At 46.0% G+C, this 12,864-nt stretch overlaps 2 protein-coding genes and 1 long non-coding RNA gene across 4 annotated transcripts in view; 1 reads left to right on the forward strand and 2 right to left on the reverse strand.

The window, feature by feature from the left end:
• Positions 1 to 5,064, reverse strand: part of LOC310769194 — a 122,198-nt gene extending 117,134 nt beyond the window's left edge. The window contains exons 1-2 of the long non-coding RNA XR_014551511.1: positions 4,949 to 5,064; positions 3,532 to 3,771 (exon numbers count right to left, since the gene is read on the reverse strand). This is a non-coding gene — a long non-coding RNA (uncharacterized lncRNA). The remainder of the gene's footprint in view (positions 1 to 3,531; positions 3,772 to 4,948) is intronic.
• On the forward strand, positions 41 to 12,798 carry LOC310769022 (phospholipase A2 inhibitor and Ly6/PLAUR domain-containing protein-like). Of its 2 annotated transcripts, none has more exons than XM_083628063.1 (6): positions 41 to 140; positions 2,292 to 2,400; positions 5,766 to 5,882; positions 8,466 to 8,615; positions 10,451 to 10,588; positions 12,447 to 12,798. In XM_083628063.1, exons 2-6 carry the CDS (start codon positions 2,352 to 2,354, stop codon positions 12,647 to 12,649), a joined length of 657 nt encoding a protein of 218 aa, XP_083484189.1. In that variant the 5' UTR covers positions 41 to 140; positions 2,292 to 2,351; the 3' UTR covers positions 12,650 to 12,798. The 2 variants fall into 2 exon arrangements, with proteins under 2 accessions (XP_083484189.1, XP_083484188.1); XM_083628062.1 differs by having other exon boundaries at positions 115 to 1,555.
• Positions 3,681 to 5,525, reverse strand: LOC310768963 (putative CENPB DNA-binding domain-containing protein 1). Its single transcript, XM_083627958.1, has 3 exons — positions 5,213 to 5,525; positions 4,100 to 4,638; positions 3,681 to 4,069 (listed from the first exon to the last, which is right to left on the reverse strand). The coding sequence occupies exons 2-3, from the start codon at positions 4,619 to 4,621 to the stop codon at positions 3,824 to 3,826; spliced, it is 768 nt and encodes a 255-aa protein (XP_083484084.1). The 5' UTR covers positions 4,622 to 4,638; positions 5,213 to 5,525; the 3' UTR covers positions 3,681 to 3,823.
• Positions 12,799 to 12,864: the final 66 nt, after the last annotated feature.

A 12,864-nucleotide genomic window follows, 5' to 3' on the forward strand; every position in this document is an offset into this window, starting at 1 on the left:
ATCATGAAAACAAAAAGGGGGCTCTCACTTTAAGGAACGTGGAATCTTAGGAGCCTTTGTGACAGTTGCTGCGGTTTGCTAGGCATGAGTTTCAAACACCAGGAGTTCCATTCCATCAAGATGAAGGCCTCCATCTAGAGGTGAATTTAGATGGCTCTTGAGTGGGTTGGGGAGACTTCATGCTGTGTTGATCTAACTCTGTGGCCTGTATGACATGCCACCACAGAGCAAGGGAGATTTCCCTCACCCCTTTGCCTCCTTAGGCTTTTTTTATTCCCCTGAGCCAAACCTACCTGCCAATCAGCTGATGGCATTCCAATGGGCAGGCAACAAGAGTTGATGAGTAGGGCATGCCAGGGTTCAATTCTGCGTTGGCTGCCTGCACCCGTTCTCCACAGGGAATGGGCATACACATAGGCAGAGCAGCAGGATTTGACCCACCTCCTCCTGGATGCTCCTTCACCCATGGGTTCCTTTTGGAGAGTGCACTGGCGAAGCAAAGTCCTGCATGGAGCAGGATGGAAGTCTCCTCTCCTCGGCTGATGAGCAGGGACTCCAATCCTGCTGGGTGCTGCTTTGAAAGGCAGCAAAAGGGCTGTTTGAAAGCCCTTCTGCACACAGTCCTGTATCGCTCTTTCAGCCTTTGGTTTTGCGGAAGCTTAAAGAGCAGCTTAGGGCTGTTTGCCAAAGGCCTTCCAATTAGCCCAATGCTGCACTACATATAATTTTAGTAAAATTTCCAAACTTTTTCACAATAACCTTGTTTCATAAGTGGACTCCCCCCCCACCTACACAATGTTTTTACTCAAAACTTTTCTACCGCATTGTATCTTTATCTATTACAACAAATTCTCTATTACAATTCTTTTGCCACTTCCCCCCTGCTTTTATCTCAAATCCTGCCTGCAATTTAATTTGACAGTAACATTTTAAAAAATAATCTATGAATGGCCTCCATTCTTCTATAAAAACCTCATCATTTTGATCTCTTAGTTTTGCTGCCTGCTTGGCCATTTCTGAATAGTCCATTACTTTCATAAGTCTCGTTGGAACCTTCTCTTCTTTCCATTTCTGTGCACATAATATTCTAGCTACTGCTGCTGTCACATACATAAATAGTTTAGTCATCTTCTTTGGAACATCCATGTCTATTATATATGTAAGAAAAGTTTTGGGGGAATAGCCCATTTAAACATTTTCTTCATTTCATTATATATCATTTCCCCAGAAAGCTTTAGCTTGTTTTTTCACATGTCCACCACATAGGGACCCAATGCTGTACTTTCAAGTCTCACTGACAATCAGGAGAAACATCATCATCTAACATCATAGAGACATTACATTATAGACAGGTGGTGGCCTCAACCATTAGTCAATTTTAGCCTGCCAGGAGTGGGAGGAAAAGGATCTGGCCTGCCGGACAGGAAAGGTTCCTTTTCGTACTCCCATGAGAGAGTGTGGCCAACACCATCTAGAGAACAATTGGTTTCCCCATTCCTGTGGTAGTGCCTCAGGGTACCATATGATGCCAGTTTTTCTGATTGCTGGAATAAGGGTAAGAATGGCTCCAAGTACCTTATGTAAACTGTGAGCTATCACCATCAAAGGCAGCCTCAGATTCTGTCAAGCGATGGCATGTGGTAGTATGAGTGATGTGTTACAATATAGAGGGCACCTTGGATTTTCAAGCAACTGACTGTATGTTCCAGGAGCAGACCTCAATGTGGCTTTCTCCACCATATTCCAACAGTTTCTTGGAGTAGAGCTCACAATTAGGAGGGGCATTCCCAGAACTTTCATTTTCTCCTAGGGGCGAGAGCAGGAGCAATAGCTGTTGGCAGTCTGGTTATCATTTTAATCAATTGTTTTTATACCTGGTGTTAGCCGCCCTGAGCCTGGTCTTGGCTGGCGAGGGCGGGGTATAAATAAAATTTATTATTATTATTATTATTATTATTATTATTATTATTATTATTATTCCTTTGCCATACTGTGGACCTAGAATTCCAGTGCAAGGTTGGTGGATAGGAAGGAGGAGGGAGAAATGGCAGCCATGATAAATTAAAAAAAATTGGAAAATATTATTGGAGAATAAATGAGGGTGGGGTTGAGAAAAAGCCCTGAGAAATTTTGACAAGAGAACATTTCGCTGAAGTTGAATGCTTGCATCAGAATTCTAGCAATTCTCATTGATTCCCTCCACCCATCTGCCCTAACCATTAACAAGGATTTATAAGCGAGCTATGTGCAATTGCACTTTGAATAAAGCTTCCCTCTGGATGCCATTGCAGGCCCATTGAAGCATTGCAGAAGGAGTGTCTGTACTTGCTATACTGACCACAACCACCGTCATGCAGACTCTTCTGAAACTGAGCCTCTTTTTGGCACTGGTAACATCAGGTAAGGAGGCGCTGAAGGTAGATTAAAAAGGAAGGGGAGATACCAAGTGAGCATTTGCGGGGTGGGTGTTCCCAGTTCTCTCCACCATCCAAGGCGGTTGGGATCTCTTGACGATGTCTTTGTGTGTGTGGATGGGAGTGTGGGATGGTTCAGGCTGGGTTCCAGTCAGCGTGTGGTGGGTGAAGAATTGAGTTCTTAAAACAAAATAACTCTTAGAACAGGGCTTTGACTCTGACTCTCGGTTAAGAGCAAATGAAGCAGAAAAGAAACGTCTTCAGCAGCAGACGTGGTCTTCATACTATGACTTCTACTATTCACTGAGCAAGCATATAATGCAAAAGGAATTAATTAAACACGATATTTTATTAGGCAGGTAACTGTGGAGACTGGGGGATAAGAGAGCAAGGAAGACACCAAGGGCCCATTTGCACTACATGTTCAAAGCACCATCTTATTGGATCAAATAGTTGTGGCTTTCCCAAAGAACTCTGGGAACTGCTGTTTGTTAAGGGTGCAGAGAGTTCTTAGGAGAACACCCCCTCCCATTCCCCTCACAGAGCTACATTTTGTGGGGTAGTTTAACAACCAACCCCTCTTCCAAAGACCCCGTAAGAAAGTAAGTGAGCTAAAAATTGGCCACATCTTTAGTAGCTGCAACAGGGTGGCTAACACACAACCCCTGACTTTTTGCACCCCAAATCCCCTCCCCCAAATTTTTATTTTTTTAAATAAAAAAATAGCTTGAAAAACCCTAATTGATCATTACTGTCGTTCCACTCCTGTGATGGCAAAAAGTTTTTCATTCCCCCCTCCAATTTTCCCTTTGAAAACATTTTTTTAAAAAAACAAACAACTATCCTGACTGCTCCTGTATGTCCCTCACTGTGCTGTGATGCCAAAAGGTCCCCCCTGTCTCTGATTTGGGCTTCACCTAGAAGCAGCACCCATATGGAGTCCAGCAGTAGGAACTGGAAAACTCAGACTGCTCTGTTTGGGGCAATGGCCTCAACAGCACAGAGGCAGCGTTTCACAGCTACCTTGGACAACTCCACGCAGGGCTCAGGCTGGAGAGTCTATTCAGGCGGCATCTTCAGACTGAGCATCAAATAAGAGCTGTAGCTCTATCTTTACAGTGGTGCCTCGCAAGACGAAATTAATTCGTTCCGCGAGTTTTTTCGTCTAGTGAATTTTTCGTCTTGCGAAGCACGAAATCCCATAGGAATGCATTGAAATTCAATTAATGCGTTCCTATGGTCAAAAAAAGTCCAACCAAAGCCAAATTTGGTACAAAAAGAGTTTATTAAGTGCTCTTTAAAGTCACACATACTGTAAAGAGCATTTCAAAAATTGAAGGAACAATAAATTAAGTTTCTAAACATGACAGAAAAACATTTAAAAATCAACAAAGTGTACAGTACATTTTCTAAGACTCTGGGGGACAACTCGAAGAAGGTTCCTCTTCCACTCTTTGCTTCTTGCTGAAGAACCTGTCCATGGTCTGCTGCTTCATCCACCTTTTCAGCACCTCCCTGAAAGACGACATGACCCTCGTATCAAAAGTGTTCGCAAGGTCATGTGTCAGGTCCTTGTCAGGGTGGTGCCGCTGTGCAAAAGCCTGCACATCTTTCCACTTCTGGCAAATGTCCCTCAGTTCTTTGGAGGACAGCCGCTGTGGAACATAGACCTCCATCGTCACAACCTCCAGGAACTCCGCTGCAAAGTCTTCAGCTGCAGGAACATCAGAACTGGCAGCCTCTCCATGCCTGACCACGCTGTGGATTCCAGATCTTGTCTTGAACCAGTCAAACCAGCCTCTGCTTGCCTTGAAGACTTCTGGCTCGCCTGAGGTTCCTGGCTGTTCCCGGACGAGGTCTGCGTGCAAGGCCTTGGCCTTCTCACAAATGACGGCCTCAGTCACTGTGTCCCCTGCACGCTGCTTCTCTTCTAACCAGATGAGCAGCAACTTCTCCACCTCCTCCAGAACAGCTGGGCGGTTCTTCACGATCCTGGTGACTCCCTTGGCTGCATCAGTCGCAAGGATCTTCTCCCTCATCTTCAGGATGGTGCTGATGGTCGATGGGTTCCTGCCGTACTCCCTGGCGAGGTCTGTCACACGCATTCCACCGTCGTGCTTCCGGATGATCTCCTTCTTCATTTCTAGCGTCACCTTCTCCTTCTTTCTCTCGCTGGCCTCTGCGGCAGCAGTCTTCTTGGGCCCCATGGCAGCACAGCTCCTACCTTCGTAAACTCAGAAAAAGAAAAAAAAAATCAGTGCTTCACATCCAAAAAATTCAAAAGCACCCGGCCACCCACCACACAGAAATTCAAACCCAGAATTTTTTTTAAAAAAATAACAACATGGCCCAATGGTCACAAAAAATCATAAAAATTCAAAAAAAACCCCCCACAAGCTTCCAGATTCTTGCAAACCCCTCCTCAACTGTTCCCCCAGCCACCCACCACACAGAAATTCAAATCCAGAATTTTTTTTTAAAAAAACAACATGGCCCAATGGTCACAAAAAATCATAAAAATTCAAAAAAAAAACAAAACAAAAACAAAACCACACAAGCTTCCAGATTCTTGCAAACCCCTCCTCAACTGTTCCCCCAGCCACCCACCACACAGAAATTCAAACCCAGAATTTTTTTTAAAAAAAACAGCAGAGTGGCCCAAATCATAAAAATGCAGAAAAAAACCACACAAGCTCCCAGATTCTTGCAAACCTCTCCCCAACACCAAGTCCTTGAATTCCAAACACCCCAACCCAAAATCCAAAAACCCCCAAAAAAGTTTTAAAAATTTAACTTACCAAATGGCTGCAAAAGAAGTTTTGGAAAAGCTTCAAAAATCAGCAAAGTCCTCAAAAACCTCAAAAAAGGCTACCACACCACGTGCTATGTGTTGCTCCTCGAAGTCAAGTCGCAACTGCACCTCTTCAAGCAATGCACCCTGGGTATTAACGGTTTTACGAAAAAGGAAACAAACTTGCAAGACGTTTTCGTCTTGCGAAGCAAGCCCATAGGGAAATTCGCCTTGCGAAGCAACTCAAAAAACGGAAAACTCTTTCGTCTAGCGAGTTTTTCGTCTTACGAGGCTTTCGTCTTGCGGGGCACCACTGTACATTACTAGCTCTGCTTTCCAGGAGAGGAGCCTCTGCATTTAACGGGACCTAGCCTGCTTTAGCAGTCATAGACTGACAGAGCACACATGGCTGACAAGTGGACCAGATGGCCTTGCTGCCTTCCTGAACTCTTGTTGTCCAGTTCTTCTTCCGCACCCAGTGACAAGTTAGCAAGGATTAATGCCTAATGACTGGATGAAACATGCATTCATTATGTTTCGTTTCCCCCCTCCCTTCATAGGTGCTTCTCTGGAGTGTGAAACCTGCTTTAGTAATGAAACCACTTGTACAGGTGACAAGAAGACGTGTTCAGGCACTGAAGAGACCTGCATCGTCATCCTGACTGAAAGCACCGTAGGTGGGTGAGAGAGACCATAAGTCAGATCAGTGGCAAGGCCATGGATAACTATCCTATGTGTGGATGACACACTGGGCTTGGGAGCTCAGCACCAGTTGGGATGGGGTGGTGTTTTTGCCCTGCTTCATGTTACTTTCTGCAGTAACCCAAAGGAACAAGAAATGATGCCCTCAATTTGATTTGAACCAAAGTGGATCCATGAGTCATGGGATCTTGGAACCGTAGGATTGTAGAGTGGGAAGGTAGTGCCTCCCCTGGTTATCTTGTCCAACCCTCTGCAATAGAGGAATCACAGCTAAAGAATCCCTGACAATTGGCCATCCAACTGTTTAAAGAAACCTAATGAATGTGAATCCACCACTTTCCCAGGTAGTCCGTTCCACTGCTGAACAGCTCTTACCGTCAGAAAGTTTTCCCTAATGTTTGGTCCTGCCCTCTGGAACAGCCAGCGAGAAACACGCTTGCCCCATCTTCAGTGTGATATTTGAAGATGGCTAACGAGTTTGATTAGTTTTTGCATTTTACTCTCCCCCATTTCTTCATTGTTTTTCAAATCTATTCATTTATAAGAATACAGCATGCCGCTAATTCATGATGGAGATATTGCTCACAACCCCAGTACATAAAAACATACGATAGAAACCATATGTAAAAGTTAAAAAATAATAATCGGATGACTATTGTGGAAATATGTACAGTGGTACCTCGGGTTAAGTACTTAATTCGTTCCGGAGGTCCGTTCTTAACCTGAAACTGTTCTTAACCTGAAGCACCACTTTAGCTAATGGGGCCTCCTGCTGCCGCCGCGCGATTTCTGTTCTCATCTTGAAACAAAGTTCTTAACCTGAGGCACTATTTCTGGGTTAGCGGAGTCTGTAACCTGAAGTGTATGTAACCTGAAGCGTATGTATTCTTAATTGCCTGCTTAAGCCTGATGGAACAGAAATGTTTCCAGCGGACTTTGAAACAAAAGGTGCCCTGCTGAATTTCTGTTGGCAGAACATTTTATAGGACTGGACCAGCCACGCTCCTGCCTTGCTCCCACCCTATGTCTTTGCAATATTCATCTCCAAGACAAGCGCACCATATTTGCTTATTTGTTTTTTTAAAAAAACTATACACTGCAAAGCTTTTTTACTAAAAGAATAAAACAATACAATTATTGGTAAAAACAAAACAACTGTTTAAGACATTCAAAAAAATTAAAAACAGCAATTAACTAAATAATAATAATAAAAAAACAGCAATCTGCATATCTGGGAAGGCTTGCTTAAACAAAAATGCTATTCAGCAGGTGTGGAAAAGAGTACAGTGAGTACAGCTGCTTGCCTGATACCAATAAGCAGGGAATTCCAAAGAGTAGGGGGTGCCATACTAAAATATAGGTTTCTTGCAAATGCAGGCCAGGCATTGTGTAGCATTTGTAACAGAGCCAGTTCCGCTGATCAAAGGCGTTGAGTGGGCACATGTGGAGCAAGGCAATCATAGAATCTTAGAGTTGGAAGGGACCCAAAGGGACATCTAGTCCAACCCCCTGCAATGCAGGAATCTCAGCCAAAGCATCCATGTCAGATGACCACCCAAACTCTTCTTAAAAACCTCCAAGGAAGGAGAGTCCACCACCTCTTGTGGGAGTCTGTTCCACTGCTGAACAGCTCCTACTGTCAGGAAGTTTTCCCAAATGTTTAGTTGGAAACTCCTTTCTTGCAACTCGAGGCCTTCCATCCAGAGCAGGAGAAAACAAGCATACTCCCTCTTCCATGTGACAGCACAGCCCTTAAGATATTTGAAGATGGCTATCGTATCTCCTCTCAGTCTCCTCTTTTCCATGCTAAACATACCCAGCTCCTTCAAGTGCTCCTCATAAGGCTTAGTTTCCAGACCCTTGATCATCTTGGTCTCCCTCCTCTGCACACATTCCAGCTTGTCCACATCCTTCTTAAATTGTGGTGCCCAGAATAGGATACAGTATTCCAGGTGTGGTCTGACCAAGTCAGAACAGAGCGGTACTATTACTTCCCTTGATCTGGACCAGGGGTCAGCAAACTTTTTCAGCAAGGGGCCGGTCCACTGTCCCTCAGACCTTGTGGGGGGCTGGACTATATTTTGAAAGAAAAAATGAAGAAATTTCTATGCCCCACAAATAACCCAGAGATGCATTTTAAATAAAAGCACACATTCTGCTCACGTAAAAACACCAGGCAGGCCCCACCAATAACCCAGAGATGCATTTTAAATAAAAGCACACATTCTACTCATGTAAAAAGACACTGATTCCCGGACCATCCGTGGACCAGATTTAGAAAGCGATTGGGCCGGATCCAGCCCCCGGGCCTTAGTTTGCCTACCCATGATGTACACTATACTTCTGTTGATGCGGGCAAACTGGTCTCAAGTAGCCAAGGACTTTGTACACTAATACCTTGTACACTAATACCTTCAACACCTTGAACTTGGCCTGGTAGCAAATCAGCAACCGGCATAGATCTCCGAGCACAGCCGTCATATACAGACAATGGTGAACATTTTTCCTGGTGACTAAATAAACCTCTTTGTCTCTCCTTTCCCTGCCCTCCTGCTTAGATGGACCATCAGTGACAAAAGTAGAGAAAAGGTGTTCAACCATGTCTCAGTGCTCCATGCCTCCGTTTTACTTCACTTTGGGGGCTGGAAGAAGAGTACGCCAAAGCTGGGTCTGCTGCACTGACGACTGCGATAAAGTTGTACCCGTCTGTAGGTATACAGTGGTATTCCCACTTCCTGCTTCCCTTCCTTCACTACTTCCTTCCATTCACCCTCCAGAGCCCACTTCCTTCTTCCATAGCTTCATGCAATATGGCACCTGCATATTGCCACCTGCAAACTGTAATTGGGCTCCTCCTCGCTTACTTTTCGCTCTGAGCATTCTAGGCACAGCCCCACAGTTTAAAGCTCTGTGTCCGGGCCTGTACCCAGAAATGTGGCACAAAAGGAAGTCTGGATGAACCCTGCATTTCTAAAAGCCAGCTGCCCTGAACCCCTGGCCTACCTGGTGGCAAGTCAGTATGTCAAGTCTGAAGTCCAAAGTCTGAGGCTCAAGCCACACAACCAAAGTTCAAAGGTCAGGAAATGTAGTCCAGGGCCCATCCAAGTAGCTACGTCTGAAGTCCAGCAGTCAGGATACAGTCAGGAAGGGTCAAACCCAAAGTGTACTTGCATAGAGTGCCAAGGGGCATCCAAGCCAAGGTCCATCAACATGGGTAGTTGAGCAGGCACAGCACCTCAGCTCTGCTTCCCTTTTGGAATTTGCATGCTGGCTGCAGCATCTGGGCTTGACAAGCCATGTGGCTCTCACCTGTTGCTACTCCAACTGAGGAATCACATTCTCCAGAGCTAGCAAGCCCCATCTGGCCAGCTAGGGGGTCGGGCTGTGGACCCTTGCCTGCCTGAGACTCCTAGAGCGTCCCTCCTACTGCTCCCTATGCCTTGGAGCCTGCCGTGTTTGTGGGGACAGGTGCTCCTCAGGCTCTGGTGATGGGTCCTACTGTTCTGGTTCCTGTGCATTGATCTCCATGCCCTCGCTATCCTCCGTCACCCTGTGAGTACTTCCTTCCCCATCCCCTGCTTGCCCCGGTGTGTCCCAAGTTACACCCCTCACTGGGATCCTCTTCCTCCTCTTCCTCCTCCCTGTGGTCCTGCCAGTTCATGCTGGTGTCCTCCTGATATTGTATGACTACGAGTCCCTCATCCTTGACTCTTGGCCATGCTAGGCTGGTGTGTTTGCGTTTCTGTGTGTTAAATCCTGTTGCTTTGACTCTGAGTGGCTATTCCCTGCTGTGAACAGGCACTTGCAGCCAAGGCAGAATAGAACCCTGCCCTTTCTCCCACCAGCTGGAAAATTATGCCAGCTGATTGGGAGGTGGGCATGGCTTGGAGGAAATAGCCAAATTGGAATCCCTGGCTGGCCAGTATTGGGTTCCCCACCCCTGACGTCGGCACTAGAAAACATTTTGGAACAAGACGGGATTGTGCAAAAGGCACGGGCGCCACTTGAGCTAGGATGGGATTAAGACTGAAAAACATGGCAGAGCACCTTGTACAAAGTGGTCAAGGGCGCCAACTCTAGGGGGTGGAAGGAACTTTGGCCCCCCTCAATATTTGTGGGCAGGGGGCTGAACTCTCCACCCCAATATTGAAGGCTCCCCCAAACAGAATGGCCTCCTTCCTGCAAACATGCCCTCTGCACTCCCCATCCCCCTCTGTCGATGGGCGAGCAATCGTGTGCCAAGGCAGGAGCAGGGCGATCTTTACTCTCCATGCTTTCCAGCTCCTGCCACCAACAGGGTGCAACGGGGATCTCTGTGGGGGGCATCTGGTTTGCACCCCCCAGATTGCATGCCCGGGCAACGGCTCCCAACCACATGCACGATGTTGTTCATATGTTGCCAAGTGACACCGGGGCCCCTCAATGTGGGGGGCAAGTTGGCACCCCTGAAAGTGGTTGTGAGCATAAAACCTTTGTCTGTGTATTACCTCCTCCTCTGATGACGGACAAATGCTTCTCCCCTTGCCATGCCCTCTTCTTTCAGTGATACCAGTACAGACTCGATCCAACGGAGTAATGTGTCCTGCCTGCCACGAATGGAAGGAGTCATGCAAGACAGAGATGACCAATTGCACTGGAATGGAAACGAGCTGCTTTAAGATAACCTCACATGTAGATACCAGTAAGTGGTTTCCTATGCAGTCATTCTGCTTCTCCTCTATCTGGTAGGTGGGATGAGTTTCATGGCAGGGGCATTTTGCTGGGTAGACAGAGCAAAACCTGGATGGCTCCGGCTGGCTTATCTGAATGATTGCCTCATTACTACTACTACTACTACTACTACTACTACTACTACTACTGTTAGGATTACAGTCACAAGCAGTAATTATTTTATTTGCCTAGCTATAAACCATAGCAAAGGGGGGAAAGACATCCAGTGTCGAGCCACTGGTTTTACTGGTATGCTTTTTCATACTTATATCCCAGCTTTCCTTGAAAGAGCTCAAGGTGGCGAACAATTCCCCTCTCCCCATTTCATCATCACAACAGGCTTCTGAGGGAGGACAGGTCGAGAGACAGCAACTGGCTTAATCACCAAGCACGTTTTCACAGCTGAGTTGGGACTTTAACCCAGCTCTCCCAGGTCCTAACCTGGCTCACTAACCTCTGCACCAAATGTACTCCCTTTATAAATCTGTCTGGGCTGTGCAGATCTTTTCCAGAGGTCCTTATCCACCCACACCTGCAAGATGTGGTGGCTGATATCTGAGAGGAGGCTCGGATGACATCAGTGTTCAGATCTTTTGGTTGTGACCTGACAACCTTTTCATTCTCCCAGTCCTTTGAGCATCTCTTAGTCCTTGGGGAAATTCTTTTTAGCCAGTGTGGTGTAGTGGTTAAGAGCGGTGGACTCGTAATCTGGGGGACCGGGTTCACTTCCCCACTCCTCCACATGCAGCTGCTGGGTGACCTTGGGCTAGTCACACTTCTCTGAAGTCTCTCAGCCTCACTCACCTCACAGAGTGTTTGTTGTGGTGCAGGAAGGGAAAGGAGATTGTTGGGCACTTTGAGACTTCTTCGGGTAGTGATAAAGCGGGATATCAAATCCAAACTCCTCCTCTTCTTCTTAGCTGTGTTTTTTAAAAATGCAGTTTTAGAATGCATCTATGCTGCTGGTGCTGGTTTTTATGTGGATTACTTTTAACACACCGTATTGCTTTGTCGTGTCCCCTCCCCCCAAAAAATGTTATATACATTTGTTTTTTTAAAAAAATGTTTTTATTGCAAACCATCCAGAGGATATAGCTCTGGATACAGGTGATTAACAAATAATTTCCAGAGTAGCCCCTGTGTTTGTCTTTTGCAGTTAAACCCATAAAGAAACTTATAGAATGTTTGAAGACTTGCGTATTTATTGTCATACAAGCTTTCATGAACTGCAGCCCTGTTAATTACATATTTGTTGCTGCTGCCTATTCTCTTCTGCCGTAGGAGCCAAATCCTAGAGGCAGAAGTCCCTTTGGTTGTCCCAATAAAATATTTGAGGTGCCATTTAAATGGTGCAAGTGTGCCACAACTTGTGATTGATGTGTGGGGTGGGACTGTAGTTTCTTAAAGAGTTGTTTGGATGCCGCTATTCCACTCACAGAACTACAGTCCCCAGAGTGGTTTAGCAATCCATCTTTCTTCACAGGGAACTCCTGGAATTGTAGTCCCTTGGTGGGGAAACAGGGATTCCCTAACACCTCTCAGCCTCTTAAGAAACTACAGCTCCCAGACATCTTTGGGAGGGGGGCTGTTTAAAGTGGTATCACAGGGCTTTAAATGTATGGCGGGAATGTGGTCTACTTGGAAGCAACTCTTCATTTTCACAAGAGCTCTGGAAAGATTGGCCTGCCCGAGCGCCACTCCTCATTGACCAACTGGACTTTGAGTAAAAGGGAAACCATTCCTCTTGAGCAGGCTGGGCAGAGTGGTTTGGGATACAGAGGCAAGCGGCAGTGGTTCCCCTAGCAACCCATATTGTCTCCCACGTGCAGATGGAACCCACGTTGACCGGACCATGATGGGCTGCACTACAAGGTACACCTGTGCGGCAATAGAAGGCGAAACCACAAATTTCCGTCCCATGTCGTCTGAAGCTGTCCAGGTGGCTGAATGCACACATTCTATGGGATCTCGATCCTCCGGCCTCCTCCTGCCAATCTTTTCTGGGCTCCTGCTGCTGAAGATCATCTCATGAAAGGGACCTGCATGGGATTCCATCTCCTCTGCATTCATTTATGCCTGTCTTTTATCCACTCGCCACTTTCTCTGAATGCAGTTTAGCCTTTCCAGGAGGAATTCTCTGTTTTCCTCAGTGAAAATAAACACCAGGAGTAACAAAAGTGACATGTGATCATGTTGTATTATTATTAACAAGAACACATAAACATTTTCTTCTAACTCTAACTCAAA

The sequence above is a fragment of the Podarcis filfolensis genome, assembly GCF_964270895.1.
Source record: "Podarcis filfolensis genome assembly, chromosome: 8".
Taxonomy (NCBI): domain Eukaryota; kingdom Metazoa; phylum Chordata; class Lepidosauria; order Squamata; family Lacertidae; genus Podarcis; species Podarcis filfolensis.